This window comes from Kryptolebias marmoratus, linkage group LG5, assembly GCF_001649575.2.
Source record: "Kryptolebias marmoratus isolate JLee-2015 linkage group LG5, ASM164957v2, whole genome shotgun sequence".
Classification (NCBI taxonomy): domain Eukaryota; kingdom Metazoa; phylum Chordata; class Actinopteri; order Cyprinodontiformes; family Rivulidae; genus Kryptolebias; species Kryptolebias marmoratus.
In genome coordinates, this window is record NC_051434.1 from 1,870,259 (window position 1) to 1,893,043 (window position 22,785).

The following is a 22,785-nucleotide window of genomic DNA, read 5'->3' on the forward strand; positions in this document are numbered from 1 at the left end:
CGCCGCCGAACTTACTTCAATTTTTGCGCCTCTTTCTTCTTTTTACTGTAGATTTTTGGTCGCTTGACAGAAAACGTTGAGCCTCCGTCAGATTGGAGAGAAGGGGCTGTTTTTTCATTCGGCTGGGTTGGGGGTGAGATCGGACGGAGGATGGGGGAGTTTTCTACCTATTTTGGCGCTTCTCGCTCTAACGCGCTGAAAATATGATGATTTTTTTAAAAATATATATCTGTCGGGAATAATTTCTCATAACTCTGGTTTTCCTTGGCCTATCGAGATGATTTAAAAAACTGGTGTAAAGCTTGAAGTCTGGACTTTCGAGACAGATTAAAACAAAGTGTTTGAGAGGGCGGATCTTTCCCGCTAGAGCGTTTTAAACTGGTCATGTGACTTGGACGCACCGGCGCGTCCGTCGACTGTGAAGAGTTAAACAGAACAGAAGCAGCTGAAACTCTGGGTTCGAGCTCAGGTTATAATCTAAGAGCCGCCTCTAATCGGGCTGCGGCTCCTGGAGACAAAATTAGGAGAAATTGTATAAATTTTCACTCGGAATTAAACTTTAAGACACGTTTGCACAAACCGCCCCAAACCAAAATTTACTGGGCTAACTTCAGCGAACTCTTAGGGTTCAGAGGTCACCTGAGGCTCGGGTTAGATTTCCTTCATTAAAGCCTGAAGATGATTCATAAAGCTTACAGAGCGATTAAAGAGGCATTTCAGGTTTCAATAATGGTAAAATTTAGGAATAAAACACCAGGAAGCAGCTGGTAAAGTTAGGTTTAAATAAAAACTGAGGCACAGATGCTAACTTAACACTGAAAGCTTCATAGCATCGTGTTCATCGGGACATTTAGAAACAAAACAAAGCTTCAAAGCCCGGTTCAGGTGTGCACACACCTGAGCCCATGTCGATGAAGGGGTAATTGACGAGCACCAGTTTGTTGAAGTTGAACTTGTAGGTGAACCTCTTCCCTTTGGTCTTGTGGAGGATCCTCTTGTTGTAGTAATATCTGAAAACAGGACAGGAAGCTTAAAATTAAAAACAAAAACCTGCAGTTTAAATATCCACAGATCGTTTAGCAACACTGCTGTAAGAGGAGGGCTAACCTAATGTGAATTAAGATTAATTTAAGGCCTGAAACCTGAAGTTGTCATCTTCTGTAATTATTAACAAGCTGGTGCCTTCAGCATCATTAGATTATTTAACAGGCAGGAGCAGAGTTCACACTGATCGATGAGCAGGACTGAAACCGGAGTCGACAAACCTCCAAGAAATATTAAAAATTAAACCGAACCGAACGTTCAAAGCGAACGCTGTTTGTTTGTTGTCTTAGTTTGAAGGTTAAAAATCTTTATTTTGCAATATTTTGGCGAACTGCACACGAGATAAGCTCCCTGGTAACTAATTTACAAAACCTGATGTGAAGCTGAAATGTTGGTTTTTAAAACATCTGATGCTCCTGTTGGGCTGGATCAGGGACAACAGTACAACGTTAGGATGACATTAAAGATAAAATAAGTCTGCAGCAGGAAAACTAAAATTAAACTCTAAATCCGTGACACTTTTCAGGCCTAACGAGGCGTTTAAGTTTGTGAAATTTCCCGACATGAAAGCCGGTCAGGAACTTTCTTAAAACATTTCACACCGGGACCGAGACGCCGTCCGGCGTAGCTGTAATCGCTCCTCGTCACCAGAGGGCGCCGGTGCGACGGCGGCGGGCAGAACGGACTGCGTTCGGAGGAGGGAAAGAAGAACGGAGCTTTGAGTCCCTCCATCAGGAGTTTCTGGTCTTTGCAAACGTTTCCCAGAAGCGTTCTGAGCCGTCTGCGGTCATTTAAATCTACATCTGTATTCAGACGTCATGTTTCCCACCCAGGACGGGCGGAGGCAGCTGGTCCTCCATCTCTGAGCTCACAGCACCGTTTCAGAACCTGGACCTGTGTTTTCTGTCATGATTCATCTGATTCATCAGCTAACAACAGGCTGAAGAAGGGCAACATCCGCTGCACTTTTACTTTTCACGGCACAATCAGAAACCCTATCCCTGTGCGGGGGGGGAGGCGTCCATTCAGGCGGCGGCTTCATTAGTCACCGATGTAAAGGAGTGAATAGGCAGCTGCTGACAGCTCGTCTGAAAAGGCAACAAAACGGCTCTGCGTGACTCACCGGCAGACATTCATATTTCTTTACACAGAAAAAAAAAAAGCTGCGGCCCATTCAGCCGCGACCGGACGCTGCGCATCGTTTCCAGGGACATCAGGCGCAGGAGGCTCATTTAACTCTGAAAAATATGGATTTCTGGAAAGCTGATGAGCCTTTTGTTGGCAGCTTCCTGCAGCAACAAAAGGCCGAAGTAAACAGGTTGTGTAACTGCCCCACTCCTGATGTGCATCATCAACTAAGATCAATGCTTTATACACGGCTGGCCCAAGTCGGATATTTACTGACTCCTGGCCATTGTGCAGAGAAAGATATGCAGAAGATGGCCGCTGTCAGGTGTTGGAGCAGAGGAGCGAGGGGAACATGCGGGACGGCGGCCCTCGGGGCCATCATGGCCGACGCCACGGAGGAGCTACGAGGCCTGAAAGCGACAGACTCATAAAATCAGCGTTTTAACGGATTTATAAAAGATGTCTGAACTCTCCAGGTTAATAAGAATAACTGCTGACTGACTCGTCTACAGCGTGTTTATGGATCAGAACCGGACCTAAAATGGCAGCTGTAACCTTCTTTTTGTCGTCGGGTTAATTTAACTCTTTAACCGTGACGTTAGCAGAGTTATCGTTCTGAATCATGAAGCGAGCAGATCCTGGACGCATTCGAAGGCTGATCCTCGAAGTCGATGGTCGCCGCCGTTTCAGGTTCTCCACGTTTCCTGCGCCCTGCCAAACCGTCTGCGGGGTCACAGCATCCTTTAACCCGACATGAAAGGGGGCGTGTCCTGAAGTGTGATGTCACATGGGAGCCATGCATTCACAAAAACACATTTTTTTAATCTTTGTTTTGTTTGTTTGTCTGGATTTGAGCCAAACTCAGAAAGTCCCAACAGATAAACATCTATGCCTGCAAGATGGCCGCCTCAGCAGATTTTACACACACCTGGCGTGGTAGTAGCTGAGAGTCATGGCAAACGTAGAGCCTGAGCCAATCGAGCGAGAGCAACTCTGTCTGTTAGCAAAATATCTGGATTTAAATGAAGCTTTTAGAAAGTCATCATTGGATGAACATCTAAATCAAAATGGTCGCCACAGCTAATTTTTTGGTGTCTCGGAGTCATCCTAAACGCACACTCTGAGCTGAGATGTGCCTGTAGCGGCCATCTTGATTTGAAACCCTGGCGATACGATAAGGAACGCTGGCTCTTTAAATAATAACGATTCAAACATAAAGAGGAGGGCAGGATCGTCACGAGGCTCACTTCCAACAATCTGTCAGATTACGGGGAACAGTTACACAAAAAACACACAATCAGGGCTGTGAGTCATCGCGGTCAAGCTGGATCCAGCGTGAACAGAATATTAGTCACGGGAGTCGGGTACAAAGGAGGAGAAGTGGGGCAGGAGCTCATTCAAAGACTGAAGGGCCTCTTCTGAAAGGAACCAACTCCCACACCGTCAGCTGGAGCACAAGCAGCCGCCAGGAGATCTGTGCGAGCGACGTCATCGAAGCAGCGAGCGCGCACGCCGTCATGTCACACCTCTGTGATCAGCTCTGCGTCACGGCGCCGCAAGAGTGGGCACAGCTCACTGCGTTACCGGCCATGTTTGAGTCCGTGTGTTTGTTCCGCTTCAAACCTAATCTACAACCATCGCGTTCAACCCAATTCAAGATGGCAGCCACAGCTCAGAGGAATTCTGTGAAGGAACACCGACGTCCTGCAGCAGCGTCGAGCAGAGAAGAAGAGAAGCTTCTTCAGTTAGGAGCCGTTCACCGCTGGAAACAGCATCAGATTCTCTTCTCAGCAGCCGAAGAACGTTCGGCTGAGGTTGGAAAAATAATCAGATCGAGTTTCTGATCATTGAAACCTCAGAATAAAAGATGGACGAGCTTAAAGCTGAGTTCAGCCTTAACATCTACCCTACGGCTACTTTTAGCTTTTAGCCATCGTTAGATACGTTTAGCCTCTAGCCACCTTTAGCTACATTTAGCTTCTAGCCACCCTTAGCTACATTTAGCCTCTAGCCACCTTTAGCTACATTTAGCTTCTAGCCACCCTTAGCTACGTTTAGCCTCTAGCCACCTTTAGCTACTTTTAGCTTCTAGCCACCCTTAGCTACGTTTAGCTTCTAGTTACCCTTAGCTACGTTTAGCTTCTAGTTACCCTTAGCTACGTTTAGCTTCTAGTTACCCTGAGCTACTTTTAGCTTCTAGCCACCCTTAGCTACGTTTAGCCTCTAGCCACCTTTAGCTACATTTAGCTTCGAGCCACCCTTAGCTAGGTTTAGCTTCTAGTTACCCTTAGCTACTTTTAGCTCCTCGCCATCCTTCTGATACCTTTAGCTTCTTGATTTTAGTTGTTTTTATCCTAACAGCTGGTTTTCTTTTCTTTTTTAACCTCCAACAGGAAGTTTCAGCAGCCATTCAGTATTTTAATGTTGTTGGTTTTTTTTTTTACAGATTTATTTATTTTTTTCAGTTTATTTAAACTTTTACCTGAAACGACTGAATTCTGTTGATAAATCTGAGAACAAAAAAACTGAAACATTCAGACTTTTTAGGAAAAAAGTCACGAGCAGACGGGGCAGATGGGCCGGAGGAGTGCTGAGGTGTGTGTGTGTGTGTGTGTGTGATGATGAGGCAGTGTAACTACAGCATGGGAGGCAACAACGATGTGTGTGTGTGTGAGATGTCTAAATAAAACTCTGCAGCGTCCCACATGTTGCTCCTCGGTGGGTGAAGGTGTGTGTTTCGCCGTGGAGTTTCAGCACGCCGCACAGACGCACGGTCCGGTTTGGATTAACGCTTCCAACTTCCAAACCGATGGAAACACTAACAGCTCACGTGTGCTTCATTTATTTATGAATATATAATATAACTGTTTTTGGTTCAATAACTCAAAAATTAACCAGACTTGAATCTTTTTTCTTTTAATTTAAGCTTATTTATTTCATATTTTTTATAATTTAAGAAGCGTTGGGACAGATCTGAGCTTATATTAGTGTCTGACTTTAACAACGAGTCTTTAAACACATAAAATGGGGTGTTTTAATAACATTATTATTACTGAACCATGACCCACAGCTCGAATGGTAACTATATTTGTTACATATTTTAACCAAAGAGGAAAGAAAAGGCTGTGAGCTGTGATTAAACTACTATTATTCCAACATTAAAAGCTCAGTTTAATCTCATGTTCAGCTCTTTAAAGGGAACTTGTGTTCATTTTGCAGAAAGTCAAACAAAGAGATGAAAACCGAGCCGGCAGAGTAAACTTTGGCGAGGAATAAAATGTTAAAAGTGAGTTTATGGGAAGAATGCGTCACAGGGAGGGGGATAGTTTCTGCAGGTTTGTGTTTGATGGGTTCACCTCAGAGCTCGGCTGAGCTTGTCGTAGTTCATCTGCGGTTTGCACTTCCTGGCCCCCCACAGCCGGGCCACCTCGTCCGGGTCCTTGATGACGAACTCGCCGTAGTCCCCCTGCCAGGCGATGACGTCGTTGTACTCCTGCTTCCTCAGCAGCTCCAGGATGAAGTGCCACAGCTGGATCTGCCTGGAGCCCGGGCTCGACTCCGGCTTGTAGGCCCATTCTGGAAAGGCAAACCCTGTTCAGGTGAGACAGTATAACTCGGGGTTAAACGCTTCGTTTTTTCCCACAGACGGCGGTCACACCAAACTATCCCCGCTATCAGCATCAAAGCTGGAGAATCGGCACTGTTTTTAAAGATTATCAGACCTTGAAACACGAGCAGACAAAACACAAGATACGGCGCGATAACTACCATCAGAGGAGCACACACGCCATTATACAAAAGTCAAAGTATAGCTTTTGTGATCTGGCGAGCAGAAGACTCAACACCAGACTGCGAGGCTGAAGAGCGAAGGCACAACCTCCCACACACACGTTCACACACACCTTATTAGGACCAGATGTGCCCTGGCAATCAGGCTGAGAAAGCCGAGCGAGGCTGGGAAACATATGGGCGCAATATAACAATGCTGAATTCTGTTTGTGTAAGACTGTAAAGAAACACGTTAGCCTAAATACCAAAGTTACAACTGGTTTCCCACACCCTGCAGCCCGCCGCGTCTCCACGGCGAACGCGTGTAGGTCGTTATCAGGATCCGATGGAACCAATATTCTGACATATTTCACAGCTAAATGTTTATTCCTTTGATCCTTTATTGCCCCCGTCAACGTTTGATAGGAAAACCCTTCGGGGAAGCTCTATAAAAACTTACAAAAACACAGAGAAACAACCCCAATAAAAGAGCACAGAGCCGGTAAACTGGACGTGATGCCAAACATATGCTGCTGCGTCTGCAACCCAAATAAAACTGCCTTTATCGGGAAAAGAAATTATCAGGGTTTTATAGGAAGAGCTGCTTTGAATCCTGCAGAATAAAGAAGGAAAAAAGTCTGCATTTGAAGCCATTTTTTTAAGACAAAGTGGGTCAGTAATAAGTCTACTGAAAACTGAAAAATAAGCTCTGCAAGCGCAGAGAACTTCCTCTCTTATCCAGATACAGATTGTGTTTTATTAGCAGGTGTAAAGGTAGTCTGAGTGAGTCATGGAAATCCATTATCGAGCAGGTAAAGTGCAGCTCTGAGTCCACAGACGGCGACAAACACAGCCGGGAAGGCCGAGGCCAAGCTTTCAGCTCGAAAGTGAAAACACAAACTGAAACCGAAAAGGGAAGCGACAAAATTCACGTGAAAAATGCAACAGGTGGCTTTCGGGGGTTTATCAAAGTTATTCGAGTCTGAAGGTGAACGATGGAACGACGGGACGACGGACCCAAACCAGGAAGCAGCTCGTTAAGATGCTTTCTCTGCTTTTAAAGGTTGTTGTTGTGCTACAATAATCTGCTCCGCATCGAGTAAATGACCAGAAAGACTCGCTGCGAAGTGGTCTTAAACCGGAGCAGAGGGGTCAAATATGCAAAGAAAACTTAAATAATTACCAGACAAATCCAAAGAGAGAGCAGGTTTATTAAAGACTCAAGTGTTCTGGCTTTAAATGCATGTCCCGAGTTGTAGCTGAGAGTCATCCTTAACTCGTACTTTGAGCTCTAACAGATCAGATGAGGGCATTGTATCATTTCAGTTACTTCAGTGAATATTCAGTTACTTTAATAAAGTTTCCTGGAGAAAACTGAGTGAGAAGCAAATTCCTGCAGCTCACAGGAAAACAATCCTTCCTTTTCATTTCTTGGATATTGTGACATCATTTCGAGGCAATAACCATCAAATACGGTTGTTCCTGCGACAAAGATAGTTTAAACTGTTCTCTTGATAAAACGCCATGAAATGTGTGTAACAGGAAACAGGCCCTACGCCCCTCCGACATGAAACGTACAGGGGGAAGGGGGGGAGAAGGGATTCAGCCTTCGGCGTTTCTTTTGATAACCATCTCCAAAAGGTGCAGACGCTCGCTTTCTTCAGCCCTCCCCTGAGTTTTTCCTCCAAGTGCCAGCTAATACACATTAAAATCTTACAAAAAAAAGCATCTTAAATCCAGAAAAACAGGCCCGCTCCCGATGACTAACAAACCACAAGCTGCTATCTGATCTCCTGTTGCGCTCGCAGAGAAAGCCAAGAGGACAGACGAGCTGGCTGCGAACAGCTCTTTGGAAGCAGATTACTAATTTGGTCGAAACATATGATTCATACTCCAGACAATAAGACTCTTGTCTCCGAGGACAGGTTAGTTACTGTGACACAGCGCGCCGCAAAATAACGGGGTGCAGCGTTGATTGTTGGAGGACGGCACAGTTCCCAGAATGCAGCGCGAGCCGAGGCACCTCCGCAGCCGGCAGGTGAGCCAATAGCCCTCTCTCACACGGCTCCACGCCACAGGTTAGCGTGGAGAGGTAAGCGGGTTCGTGCGTGGGCAAACGGAGCGCACAGACAGAACGCAGGAATAGCAACCATGCCCACTGCGTGTGCGCCGCAGATGTCCCCGCTGACTCATAGGCTCGCTCGTTTTGTCGTTTCTCCCCCTCAACAACGAGGCCATTTCTTTCTTCTCCTCTTTCATACTTTCCCTCCTTCGCCCAGCCTCTCTTAAGACAAGCCGTCTCCTAGCAACAAAGGCTTTCAGCGCTAAAAATAAATGGCGGGAGTCACGACAAACGAGACAAAACATGACTCCGTAACAGAAAGAAAAAAAATAAAAAAGTTTGGGGTTTGGGTGCAGATCCAGACGCAGGACGCTTTCAGGACCCGACTTTAACCACGGCGGGACTGAAGACGAGTCTGAGGTTAACTCAGACCGCACAGGTGATGCTACAGGTGGCTCCGACGACAATAAACAATAAACCTTGACTGGTGTTAGGATTTCCCCCGGTCAGTAAATGCACCACGTCGGGTCGGTACCAGCCCGTCTGTGTGTAGCTTTAATGAAGGAAGGAGACTTTTAACAGGATGAATATCTGCTGAGGGTTTCCTTCTGTTTTCCTCAGGCAGAACGGATTAAAAGTCGTTTTGGAGCTTTTGACCCGTCTGTCGACACGTCGGGTCTGAATGGAAAACATGGCCGCCTGTTGGAAAACACTGGTCAGAGGTCGGCTTTACTTCACCTCAGACAGCTGTATGTGCATATTTCCACTACAGTGCTTACAAACGATAAAAACAATCAGAAATGGGTTTAATTAGATCTACGTTTTTAGCATCGTTTGTGACTTTGGGGTCAGAAGCTAAAAAGTTTGGGAACGCTCGATCTAACGGCGCTAACGACACGAATAAAAGACAGAAGTGATAATTTAATCTTTGTTTTACTAAAATAATCTTGTTTTACTGTGCTCCTGCGTACGTCACAGCATCATTCAGGTGGAAAATAAAACCAACGAAGCCACGGTTCTGTTGGTTTGTTTGTTGTTTCCTCCTCAAATACAACCTTGGACCCGGCTGTAATATTATTTAATTTAATTAAAAGAAAGAGCTGAATTTCCTGTGATTTGACGAACCTACATGCTTTGAAAAAGGCAAAAGAAAAAAGATAAAATGTTAAAGGGAGCTGGTTTAAAAGCAGATATGTCATTATTCAAATCCCCGTTTAATCATTTCGAGGATAATAACTGTGACAGAAAGAAAACTTAATAACATTTCACTATAAACAGTGAGTCAAATGCTCCATTTAACAAGAAATTACACAAAATAATATTTAGATTTCTGTTAATTGTAGTCCTGTGAGAGACAAACCAAATTAAACCAGAACTGGAGCATCGTTACGTCCATCTTCTCTCAGTGATGTGCACCAAAGAACCACGTGCAACACGACACATATCAGGTTATGGCTGATAAGTTAAGTTTTCAGACAATCTGGCAAACTTTCCTCCAGACAGGAAGAATTTCCTGCAGTCAGGTTGAGGTGAAACGCAGCATTTCAGGCCTTCCTGGCTTCTATTTATAGCCAGAAGCTAAGCACAAAAACTAATTTACTATTAGTCTGCAGTCCGGAGCCACCTGCATTCCCCGATCCAAGAGAAACACGCCATCTGCAGCAGCAATCAGCGAGCGAGCAGGTTTAACACGCAGGCCTGCTTTTCTCAGCACGTCTGACGTCACAGCAGCTGGAACGGCGCTCGCGGCGGCCGATAACCATCTCTGGGTTATTGTCCAGCAGGTCTGAGACCAAACACAGCACTTTCTGTAACATTCCATCTATCCATCTATCCGCCATTTATTTCTCCCTCCCTTCCTCCTATTCTTCGACGGGTCTAAATTTAGCCTCTGGAAAAGGTCGGCGAGCGTCTGTCTGCGGGGGTAATGGTCCCACGGCGAGCGAAGCGCTTCGGGCTGGATGGGTTTATCTGGGACGGGATCAGGACAGGAAACGGGGAATCTCCGCTAAATGGAAAGTCAGATTCTTGCAAAAAAGTTTAATTTTCTAAACCATATAATGATCTATTAATCGCACTCGTTCTTTCTGTGTTTATCCTGCAATGTTAACCATCCCTTCGCCACGCTGGAGTCAGAAAACACCGTCCAACACGGCTTTAATGAGGAGGTCTGAGCCTCAGAGCTGTGTTTAAAAACGATCCGCTCCTCGCCAAGCTGAGCTCATAATTACCCTCACAGGATGGCGTTCAGATCCGAGGAGCCGCTGGCTTAGATCCAGGGAGGAGTGGGAGGAAGACGACGGGATGAGGAAGAGGGAGAAGAGTCTGGACCTTCAGGTTTCAGGTGATCCTTCAGCTCCATGAAGTTTTAAAGTCCGACTCGAAGAAACGTTATCAGACCACGGTATACGCCTGAGAGGTTCGATTACAAATACAGAGATGATGCTAGGAGACAAACATGAAGCAATAAAAACTAAAAAGCTCAGAACTTTGTGTTGATATCGAGTTTTAAACGAAGAGGAGCGAGGATTCCTCAGATCGAGCCACAGGTTCTGTTTGGTCTCAGTGTTTAAGGTTTTATCTCACTGGGCTGTGACCCGAGGAGACTCCATACGAGAGAAAACGTTCACATTTTCAGCTGCAGGAAATCTCCCATCCAGAGCTTTCCACGTGTGGAACCACCAATATCTGCTACAGCCGTATAATGTGGACACGTCCAGATAAAAAGGAGGGAATCAGGAAAGGTTTCAGGACAGGATTTACCTGAAAACGTTGATTTATTGTATTGTGGTAACCTCTCAGATGATTATATACATGGAAAAGATAATATCTATTAAACTGACATGAGAGAAGAGAAAACTCCAGTATTTATAACAAATGTGTTGATGGAAAACAAAAAATAAATGTATTCAAAGATGTTTCCTGCAGACTGAAGACAAATTAAACATTTAGATGGACAGAATAAGTCCTGATTTATTATTTCAGCCTAAATATGAGTTTAAGATGCTAACCTGGTCACAGTAAATTTGCGACAGGTGACACAAAGATGCTCGAGTCTCGTCAGACAGAAACACCCCGAGGGCGGCCAACGCTGTGACTCAGCTGGCTCGGGATCAGTTTCATGTATGTGTTGGTTGAGGTTTTAAAGCCGCTCGTTATTCTGTTTTTAAAAAAAGAAAAAGAGGGGGGAAACCCCTGCAGCTTTCAGAAAACAATTTACGGCCACACAGCTGTTCTGATTTCTGCATATTTCCAATCTAATTAAAACTTGTAATTATCAGTGGGTGGAAAACAAAAAAAAAAAAGTTTTCACAGGAACGTCTCATTACTGGAGTGTTAATGAGAAACAAAAATCCTGAACAATCACATCAGTGATGATCTCAGAGCTGAAGAGCGTGTCTCCTAATCCAAGGCTGCAGGCTTATCACTTCCCAGAGAAGGAACAACATACATGCATGTACACGTGCGCCGAAACACGCCCGAGCACGTCCTCCTTCCAGAAAACGACAACCCTGCAGATTATTTCCCTCCGATGAGCTCCTGGCTGTCCCGGCATATTACAGACGAAGATGAGAACAAAACTCTTTACAGTCGTAAACATTTCAGGAGTGACGGGATCTCTAGATATCTATCGGATCTAGTACTCCGTTCCTCAGGGGGGCGCTCTCCTGCAGGATTTAGACGTGTTCCTGCTTTAAATGGACGTTCTTCTGGAGAACCTGGTGGTTTGGTGAGGAGGTGATTAAACCGTTTGAATCAGGCGGCACCTCGACACCCCTGCTTTAAACCATTTGTTTGGCAGCAGTTTGAACAAACGTGGCAGGCTTTAGAACCATGCATTGTGCAGGCAGCTTCCTCTGCAGCTACGTGCTGAGGAGAAGAGTCTCTGTTGAAACCAGAACAGATTTAACTCCGAGCTCAAACTGTGGTTTAACAACTGAGAAGCTGAGAAAATAAAAGTTTGAACCTCTCATTAGTCTGAGGTCTGAAGAGATTCATGAGAATCCTGACAGGAGAGAAGAAATCTCGTCTCGTTCCCGACCCGTAACACCTTAGTAAACAACAATCTGACGGCTCCTAAAACATCAATCCTCACCTGTTCTGTCGACAGAACCTAGCTTGAGTTTTACTCATCGTATCGAACTGAATCACAACAAAACCTGATCCCAAACAAACGTTTTAGTCTCGGGTCAGAGCCGATCCGAGGGGAAGCTCCGCCCATTTTCTACGGTTGACGTTAATCCAAAACACACAAAAACATAAAATTAAAGCAGAAAAGGTGTGAAATGTTAGAAACACCAACACAACCGAGGACAGGAGGAGAACCCTGAGCAGAAAATAACATTTTATTTGTTTTGTTCTGCTGTATTTTAATAAAAAGACACAGGATGATGTTGCCTCCAGATAAAACCTTCAGTGGTTTTGACGCCGTGACGGTTTAACGCTGTGGTTTACTTTGAAACCAGTAATCGGCTGGTCTCCGCGGGGGTTAAACATCCAGTCAGGTGATACAAGGAATCGAACGTCTCACAAACTCAAACCCAACTTTTTTTAGGTCAAGTTTTCAGAAACCGACAGAAGCCACAGAGCAACTGGAACAATCTGTCGAGTGGTGGTTTCTCTTCAGAGGGAAGAAATATCTGCTTTTAAATCTGAAATCTGGCTTCTGTGTTGTGGTTTGTTCAGACGACTTTCATTTTTCTCCAACACACACACACACACAGAGCAGCAAAGCCAACACCGCTAATTTTAGTGACTTCAGCTATCAGATTTAACCATGTGAACACGAGTGTGGATGCATACATGCACAGAAAAACCACACGGGCGCACACGCGTGTTGCCACAGCCCAGAATAGTTTTACAGCTTTAAATCCAATGAGATGGATGAATGACTCATTCTTCTTCTCTGCCAATCAAATGTCATCTTCCTGTTAAACTAGCCCAACCTTTTCTTTTCCAATAAGGCTGTTTTCTTTTCCCCACAGACAAACGGGCTCCACTCTCCATTAGATCGACCGACAGAAGCGCAATAAAGCCCCGTTTTTTGTTTTTTCTTCTGCATTTCTACTTGAAATTAACTGCGAAGGTATCATAATTCCCCTGAAGTCAGAAAACCGTCAGTGAGAGCCAGAGGAGAAATCCCACCGACTTTTATTACTCGGTGGTGCCAAAGTCTGATAGAAGACGGCGATCTGCAGATCTGATCCTGATTTAGTCGGATTCGGAGCGCATTTTTCCTTCCTGGGGAAAGTTTCACGGCAACATTAGGAATCACTCGTTCAGCACGAGGCAGAGGATCCTGTCATCACTGGATGACAAAATAAAAAATAAGGAGTTAGGTAATTAAAAACTAAGAACGGTCATCTCAGCAGAAGGTTGTATGAACGGGAGGAACGATTGAGTTCTACCAGATGATTCAGGACTTTCTACACAACATTTAGAGTTAATTCATTAAAAAATACTCGTAGAATTACAGAACCGTTCAACTGAACTTTCTCCTTCTTATATTAGTTTACAAAGACCGGTCAGGAATATGTCTGGATTTGTTGAGTAAAGTCTGAAAGCTGAAAATCCGATGAGACGACTCTACGCTCGTCCGATTCGGCCATGTTTGTTTACCTACAGACAGCGGCCGGCCCGACGCAGGTCAACCAGGTGACTTTTGTTTACACTGAGCGCGTACCCGCATTTTAAAATTATGTGTCAGTGAATTGGGAAAACTACCAAAGTAACTTCTTTTAAACCGCAGCATTTATTACAGTTCTGGAAAACCTTATGTTTAATTTCATAGTTTTCATTGACTTCCTTTAATATTACAACCATTTCTGCATTTCAATTAATCGATTAGTTAAATCCGGGTGACTCCAAACGATAATCAGCTCTACGTTCAACGATTACTTTCAATTTCAGATAAAGAATCGACCACAGAAACACGACTAAACCACATTTATTTAGCGGTACCTGAGCGCTAATAAACCCGGCTTGAAGAGAAAGTGATATAATGTGGTTTGATGACTCAGGAGCAGAGAAGTATTTAATGAAACTCCAGAACAAAAGCACCTCCAACCAAAGACAAATAAATCTCATGTTAGTCACGCTGTGATGATATCAGATCTTTAAGCATCAAGTGCCGAGGAAAGGTCAACGATTATCACAGGAAGCGTGTTACGTGATCTCGCTAAAAGCTTTTCTGACACCGCGGCTCAAAATTACACCACACGAGCTCGCAAACAGGAAGTGGTCACCGTACAGCCGGCTGAGCGATGGCAGCGCTGTAAGAAACGATCGCCCGCCATCTTTAAACCTGTGAAATACGGCTGTGTTCAGAATGACTCTCAGCTACTACCACACCAAATCTCAGGTCAAGATCTGTAAAACTGAGTCGGTTTTGTGTCTTATGTCGGTTTGCTGTGGCGGCCATCTTGAATTGGACTGACTGTCTTTCTGAACGTTTCATTGAAAGCCGCAGACACGGGCGAAAACGTCACCGTCCGCCTCTCAGCGGCGGGCGATGACGGAGGACGCCAAATGGAAGCAGCTGTAGTGGTGTGAGCGTCACGCCGGGGGTGTCTGCGTGATATTTCTGGGAAGTCTGGTTGATTGGATCAATCTGGAAAACATTCCCAACTAATCAACTTTAAATTCCTCCTGGACGTCAGCCAGAGACGAGACCTCTCCGGGGGGTTTTCACGTCTCTTCTCGCCGCCAACACGTGGAAATGTTCCAGCGGTTCTGACCTGCCACTCTCCAGAACCGGCTCGGGTAATTTATCTGCCACTTGTGGCTTCCAGAACAACCCGGGCGACGGCGGTCCTCTCCGGAGGAGTGTGTCAGAACATGTCAGAAACACGGGACTTTCTGCGCCGCGTGCCGTCTGCGCTCGCCAGTCCTCCCTCTGTGGCACAAAGGCGCCGCAGTCTTAATTCCTCTCTCTCTGGATGCTCTGGAGCGCAGACAGAGCGGCTGGCTGCTCGTGTAAAAACATTAAAGGCGGAGGCACGCCGGCGTCACCGCAGGGAGACGGCAGCCCAAACGAGCGCAACACGCTCACAGGCTGCAGCAAGAAAATTAAAAGAGTGTGTCGGAGAGCGCGCGCGTTAATTCAACCCAGATATCGCCCCCCCTTTCATGGCGCGTGGGGGGTCCGGACAGTCTGAGAGATTAACAGATTCTCACGTCTGACTCTGCAGGCTGAAAACAACAACAAACTTTGTTTGTTTGTTTGTTTTATTGCTGCAGAGAAAACTCGCCGGTTTGACCCGAAACGAAGGCGTCGATCTTATCGCCGCCGAACTTTACGACCCACCTTTGAAGCGGCTATAAATAAATCCTCAACTTGATGTTTTATTTGTTAAAAAACACCTAATCATTCACTCTTTATTATTTTTCTTTGTGCTGTTTCAGCCGCTCGGCTCATTCATTTAACTTTATTTACAAATATTTAATTATATAAGATCTCTCCAGCTCCTCTTTAAAGTCTGCTTCAGTTTATTGGCTCCGGTTTTCTCTTCTTTCAGTAGTTTTAGCTTTTAGCCTTAAAGTAGCATTTAGCTAGCCTTCAGGTAAATTCAGGGCATTTATCTGGTTCTAAGACTGGGTTTCTAGTTTTCATTTACTGGACGTAAGCCTGGGGGTGGCCAGCGAGGCGGGAGACCACAAATGTTGAGGGGTGTGAACAAAGTGTCCCTGTCTGCTCCTAAAACCTTCATTTGGGACGCGTCCAAAGCAACGAAAAGCCACCTGAATCAATGTTCGTACATTTCTTACTCCTGATGTAAGCAAAACATACGAACAGAGACGTGTTTAAAAAAAAGAGAATATTCCCACAGTTTGGTTGAGTTTAAACTACTGAAGGTTGAAGCGGTGACAAAATGCTGCGTGGATTTATAAAAACAAGACGGCGGGAGTTTAAAATGCAGGTGCGGTGCCAATGAGGGGTCGGCGCAGGAAAGGCCTAGGTCTTTAAAAAAAAACACCCAGTTTGTTCTGCAGCAGCCCAGGATAAATTAAATCTGCAGGATTTTAACGCCTGAACTTTTATACTTTTTATTCAAAGTAAAAACACATTCAGATCTTTTTAGTGCTGCTTTCGGCTACCATTCAGCCACAGATCTGCTCCTCTTAGCATCTGTTTTCTTTTCATTTCAGCTCCTGTTTTGCTGGTTTTAGCTACGGTGCTCATTTTAACGGCTCGGTTCCAGCTTCCCTTCAGCAGAACATTTTGGCGTTCTGCGGCCGATGAATGGATGAAGTGGTGTCAAAGCTGCCGTTTCTTCAGGGAACTTGAAGCGGCTGCCACCCACCGTGGGTCACGACAACATTCCCGCTGGCCGCAGATTAAAACCGCCTCGCTCCAACAGCAACACGGAGGACCACACAGAGCTCGGTGATAGCCATAACACCTCCTGAAGTTGGGAAAGCTCCAGACAACACAGACCCACCTCCTCGGTCTGAGGCGTAAAGTCAGACAAACAGGGTGAATCTGTTTAGGCGTGAAGGCTGATTAATGGCTGCCGGAGCGCCGGGCTCACGCAGAACGGACTCAGGAACGCTGAGGCGGGAAGCTGGGCATCCTGTCAGGTGTTCCACACAGATCAGTCTTTTATCTGCTCGCCGAGGCAAATCTGTGGTTCCGCTCGACCGGTTCTGCTGTTTTTATCTGTCCCGGTTCTGTGGGGGTGAAAGGGGGTCGGATCCCACAGGACCAACAGATTCACTCAGTCATAAATACTTAGAGATCAAAAAACAAAAGGTGTCGGCGCTTTTAATTCTCAAGTTTTTGTTTACACCCTGACCTTTTATTGGTCTTTCAGGACGAAGTGTAGAAACTGAGCCACTAATAAACTAATTTATGAGAAACAACAGTTTTTAAATTATCACAAATTAAAGTTCATACGAAGAGAAACTCAAACAACAAAACTCTCATAAATGTTAAAACTTGAACCTATATTTACAACCAACAGCTGCATTTTACAAGTTTTAACGTGTTTAAAGTCAAAGAAAGCCTTCAAACATGATCAGTTTATTAATTATTCTTGTAAACTGTTAAATCGTAGCGGTTTTATCTTCTACAGCTGCCGCGAGCAGCGTGGAAAATCAGAGCATCGCGGCTCGATGGAGACACGATTCACGTGCTTTGAATTAAAATCCACTCCTGTTTGTGCTTTAAACTCCGGTTTTCATGGTTCCTGAACAGATTTAAAGGGTTTCAGGGATTCTTTTGGAGGCTAAAGATCGTTTCTTCTTCCGAGATAAAAGCTGAATTATTTCAGGTTCGGGAGAGGAGGAGCGAATGATGTCTGGTCACGTGTCGTTGGACCTTTAAAAACTTTTATAAACTGCTGGTTAAATCAAAACTCAGCAGAATAAATCGTAAAGGGGTTGCTGTGGAATTGGGCACAACTTGTTATTTCCAAAAACTGAGGAAATCTTTTATTTTCTTACACCTGCGAGTCATCGGCTCGGTGAGACACCGCCTTAAAGGTGCTCCATTATTTTACTTTTAAGAGACAAACTTTAAACCAGGCCGTTCTCGGTTGTTCCTCCCGGTTAAAAACAGCAGAACGAAATGAACTCGATGTTCATTTGGAGTTTTTTTTCCTAGAAGTTTCCAAGAGAAGCTCTGATTGTTATTGATGGAAAAAGTCCTGGTTTATCATAAAACATGTTGTTTTACAGAGTGTGGAGGTTGTTTTTCAGACATTAATAAGAAAACATGTTTTCATTATTTCCCCTCCTATGAGGGCAGCCATAACGTTCGTGTCATTGATTTTCTATATTTGAATAATAAATAGAGCTGCAGGTGTGGGGGTCTAAACACTCAGGCCTTCCCGTGCCTGAAGTTTTATTTATTTAGCCAGCATCGCTTCACCTCGAGCAACCTGTTGCCAGGCGTGGAAGCTCGGCGTGGGTCACCGGAGCCACCGTGCACAAACACACTTCCAGGAAAAGGGGCCAGGCGTAACATCAGGAGACGATGGCAGCGGCGCTGACCCGGCCCGCCGTCTAACAGCACATCAGAGAGGCGCTGACGTCACTTTGCGGAGGTTTTTCCAGGCGCTGCTTGCCCGGGCCTGGCTCGGGAGTAATCAGGAATGTGATCAGGTCAACCTTTGTCGAACTAATCGCTCACAGAAACCACATAATGAGAGGAAAACCTGAGGAAAGTGCAATCTGTGGCTAGCATTTAGGTTTCTGGGGGGGTTTTTTCCTGGTGAAAGTTTTTGGTCACATGAAGCCCAGTTATTACCTGACTTCTCTGAGGCTTTGTGAGAAAACTGCATCCATAAACAAGCTTTTATTTTCTAACCTGAAGACGTGCAGACGACGATCATAACAGGCTGTTTATTTCAGCCATTCACTGCCTGACCCCGATGCTAATTATTACGGCGATACAACATGAATGTGTGAAAAAAACGGGACTAAAAGTTCAGCTAATGCAGCATTCTTTCACACCAGTTTGTTCTTTAAAGAAAGAGTTGTTTTATAAACCAGAAAACTAGCTGTTAGCCTCACCTGGTGCTAACGATGGCCAGACTATTCCTTTTGGTCGGAGTGCTACTCTGAGCTAGCCGTTAGCTCGTTTCTGTTCAAACAGGTGAGATCCTTCACCGCCACGACTATCAGCACTCCTGTAGTGATAAAACCATCAAACCACAGAAGGAATCTGGGTCATTAACTTTGGTTCAACCAGAGTTATTAGAGCAATTTAAATCTGCATAAAGACTCTTTGTTCTTCCTGTAATTACGAGATGAGTCATCCGCTCGCAACCAAGCGCTCATCTGCCGCGACCACATCAGCGTCAGGTAAATCCACACACACAGCAGCCCAAACACCGGATAACTGCTCACGTGTGGCTCCTTTCACTGCACCAAACACCACAAAGCGCCCAGGCCCGCCGGGTTCTGGTCCTGGCCCGCCGGTCCTGCAGCTGTGACGTCTCTCGTGTGGAGAGTTGTTGATATAAGGGGGATCGCAGGAGGAAAATCGGAGCAGGAGCTGGTGGGGCCAGACTTCTGACTTCCTGATAGGAAGACAGAGGAGGCTGACCCCGTATTTGTTTTGTTACAGATTATAGTTTTGTTTTTTTTTTTAAATCTGAGTGAAGCTACAGAGCAGGTTTTTCAAACGCTGAAGTAAAAAAAAAAAAAATCAGCTTCCATTCGAGCTCTGACTCAGCTTTACTTTAATCCCTGAAAGCTAAAGAAAGCTGGAAATGTTCAACTGTAAAAAGAAAAACAGGAACCACCAAAAAAAACAGAAAACTGTTTCAGCAAAACGTGAACATTAATGAGATCCCAAACTGAACCAGATGATGATCCCTAACCAACACGCAGAGACTTGTGGGTAAAAAACAAGCCGGTCTGCTTTCAGACCCAAAGGGAAACGATTTGAACTCCGAGCCTCGGGATCATGGAAGTCGTTTGGAGGGGAAACGGCGTTCAGGAGACAGCGACGCACCGGAGTGAGTTCATTCACAACAGAAACAAACTTTATTTAAAGGTGAATTAATCCCAGCACCTGTTGAGCTTCAGGATAAGCCCTACAATTAAAATTAAAAGCCTCGAGTCCCTGAGAGAATGCATATCACCCGCCAGGGTTACAGCTGTGGCCATTTTGGTCAAACCTTGGATAGTTAGTGCAGCTAACTGGTGGCCATCTTGAATCTGGGCGCCTTAAAACCCACCCAGCGTAAAAGATCAGTCTCGTGTTCAGGTGTCCGTGAAATAAAATCCCATCTGAAGCAGCAAAATGAAATCTGAAAGCCACACTTCTAATTACGATGTTGTGTGGCGGCGAGGCGTTCCTTCCCTTTTGTTTTCAAACATCCATTATGGGCTCTGGATCCCCGCCCGCCCCGGGGCACCGCAGAGCAATTTCTGACTAAACTGAATTTAAGGAGCACCTAAACGCACAATGGGGGGAAAATTATAATCATTTCAGGGAAACCAGCAAAGTCCCTGAAAAAATGAGAGGAATTCTGAGCTTAAATCTGAAGCAGAGGTGTTTAAAAATGTTCAATTCACTTTGATAAAACTCGCTTAAAACAAACTTTTTAGCTTCTGACCCCAAAAATATCAACAGCAGATATGGCAAAAAGGGGAATAATGACACATTTCCTCTCATTTATGGCTCCTGTTGTCATTTCTTACACATCAAGAGGTCAAAGGTCACTCAGGAACAGTGGATGGATGCTTGTGATAATGTGTTTTTGTCTCTTGGAAACCCCGTTTTTTGACCATGTCGGTGGGGGCTTTTAATGTGAATTTTAACTGCCTGCATTCGTCTGCCTGTTAGCGAAATATCTCCTGAACATAGGGGTGGCTCCGAGTGAAACCTTCAAGGAATAATCTCTGGAGCAAACCCTGACAAAAGATGGCCGCCGCAGCCAACCAACCTCAGAGAAGAGGAAAGACAGTTTCAGAGACACGGTGCTGAAACTCGGTGTGGTAGTAGCTGAGAGTCATCCCTAAGGTGTCTTTAAAACGTCTTCTTGGATAATCATGTGATCAGTTTCTATCCATGATGGGTTTAAGATTAACCCCTGATAACAAAGGAGGAATTGAGATATAAAAAACAGAAAATCCAATGAAGATTGTATTTTGGTGTCACTTCCTTTATCAATAAAGTTGGACGATTCAAAACCTCCAACTTTCCCAACACTTTTTGTTCTGCTGGACGAGCTGTTTTTAATGTATTTAAACTTTATTTTTTTGGTGTTTAACTTCCCCAGATGTTTCCATGGAGGCCGCAGAACAAGCGTGGCTGCACCGAGATCTAATTTTCCCTCAAATCCGGTTTAAATCCAGGCCATGTGTGAAAGGCTTGAGCCACTACGGGAAAACCGCTCCAGCGCTCTTACTGTAAATACCTTTGATTTTATGTTAAATAAATAAATAAAAATTAAATAAAATAAAAATGAAGTGTATTTAGTTTGTGGAGGAGTGGGTAAATCAAAGCTGGGGAGCCGCGGAACCGACTGGAACAACAACATGGATCCGGTTCGAAGCGCCATAATTTGGTCACTTTCCCTGGAGGAGCGGAGTTTGTGCTAGCAGGCTAACCGCTGCTGCTTTTATCTGTTAAAAACTGATAAAACCGTAAAAAAAAACGGAATAAAATTAGGTTAAAGATGAGCGAGCATGTACTCACCCGCCTCTGCCGGGGTTTTCATCTTTGTTGCAGTCTTCGGCGGGCTTCTTCCGTCACTTTTCCCCGTCGAGTGGTAACTTTAGACGGGTAGCTGTTAGCCGAGTTAGCCGCGGCGGGACGCGCTGCTCCTTCCTGCCGTGTTGGTCTCACCGCAGAGCGGCTTGTTGGACGGAGTCTGCCCCGAGAAAAGAACCCGGCTCTCGGTCTCTTTGAGTCCGTTTTTAGTTAAACTATCGAGGGTAGGTTAAAAAAAACTTTCGCCGTCTCGGAGCGTGGCGTCTCTGGTGCTGGGGGAAAAAAAAGTTGTTCGGAGCCTCTCGGAGGGGGAAACCCAGCAGCCCGGGTCAAAGTTTGGAGTCGCCGCGCTGCCGCTGGTCGGGGTCGGGGGAGCGGCGGAATGCAGCGGGGTCAAAATTTCACTCCGACTGTCGCTGCTGCCGAGTCGCATGTCCGAGTCCTGCCGCGGTCCGTCGCCGTCATCCTCCGCTGGACAACTGCGGAGCTTTCGGGAGGAATTGAAGTCGGTTGTGTCGCTCTGCCCCCCTTTTTCCTCCGGATCAGAGTTTTTCTTTTTCCACTCAGTCACTTCGTGTTCTCTCAGCCCACCCCCCTGCCCTCCTTACGCGGCCCGGGTGTCGTGTTTCGCTCTCCTCCTGCCGCACGGGGCCGCCCACGCGGACCCACGGAGGGAGGGAGAGCGCGTGGAACCGAACGCCTACCTCTCAAAGATCGTCTACGCAGACAGATGATTGTCCTGATGGGGTTTTTGGACTTTTCTTCACCCTAAAACAATGAAAATGTTGGTTTATTTTTGTATTCGCGTTTATTTCAGTCTGAAATTACAAATATCCTCGCAAGAGAAGCGAAACATCCTCAAGTAGCAGGAAAATCAGTCAAAATGCCTTTTAAAACTTTTAGTTTTTAACCTGAAACTACAAAAACAAATACAAAAATGCTAATATACTCACTAATTCTGCTACAGACACAGTTTTGTTAATAATAATCCAGATATTACAGAATAAACAACAACAGTGATTTGTGTATTAACTTATAATCTGTAATCATATCAACATTTCAATTTCTATAAAGGATCACTAGCAGTCATGTTCATACTTTAAAGGGCACCCTTTGTTTTTTTACTGATTATATCAAAACCTAGCATGTATGTTTTTATCCCACATAAAACAGACTTGTAGATCAAATATAATTAGCTAAAATCACTTTATGAGAACTAAAGGCACAACAAATGAGTTTATAGTCTAATCTGAATTATACTTTAATTTATTTTTTGTGTAAACTTTAGATAGTGTTAAATAAGCCTAAATAAGCTTTTTCTCCTCCATCAGTTTGAATTTTATAATGACACAAATAACCTAAAATATGGGTTTGTTTCGTTTTATATGACAGAAAAGGTGTTCACACAGCAGATCTAAACTAATATTAATGTGTGAATTTGTTGCTTCAAATGTGCTGTTTTTTTTTTTTCAATAAACAGTCTTTAAAACAGGAGATAAAGTGGATAATAATAATTTTAAAAAATACTTGATTTATTCATGGAGAAACCCATCGTCCGTATAGACGATCTTTGTTCGGAACCCGTCGCTGGCTGCCCGCACTTTGTCGCGCGCTC

General features: G+C 44.8%; 1 protein-coding gene across 1 annotated transcript in view; it reads right to left on the reverse strand.

The window, feature by feature from the left end:
- Positions 1 to 21,829, reverse strand: part of erf (Ets2 repressor factor) — a gene marked incomplete in the record, with an annotated part of 27,218 nt that extends 5,389 nt beyond the window's left edge. Inside the window, 3 exon segments of the mRNA XM_025002353.2 lie at positions 898 to 1,010; positions 5,529 to 5,763; positions 21,156 to 21,829. Of these exon segments, the coding sequence (XP_024858121.1) occupies positions 898 to 1,010; positions 5,529 to 5,763; positions 21,156 to 21,177 (370 nt within the window).
- Between the last annotated feature and the right edge of the window lie 956 nt (positions 21,830 to 22,785).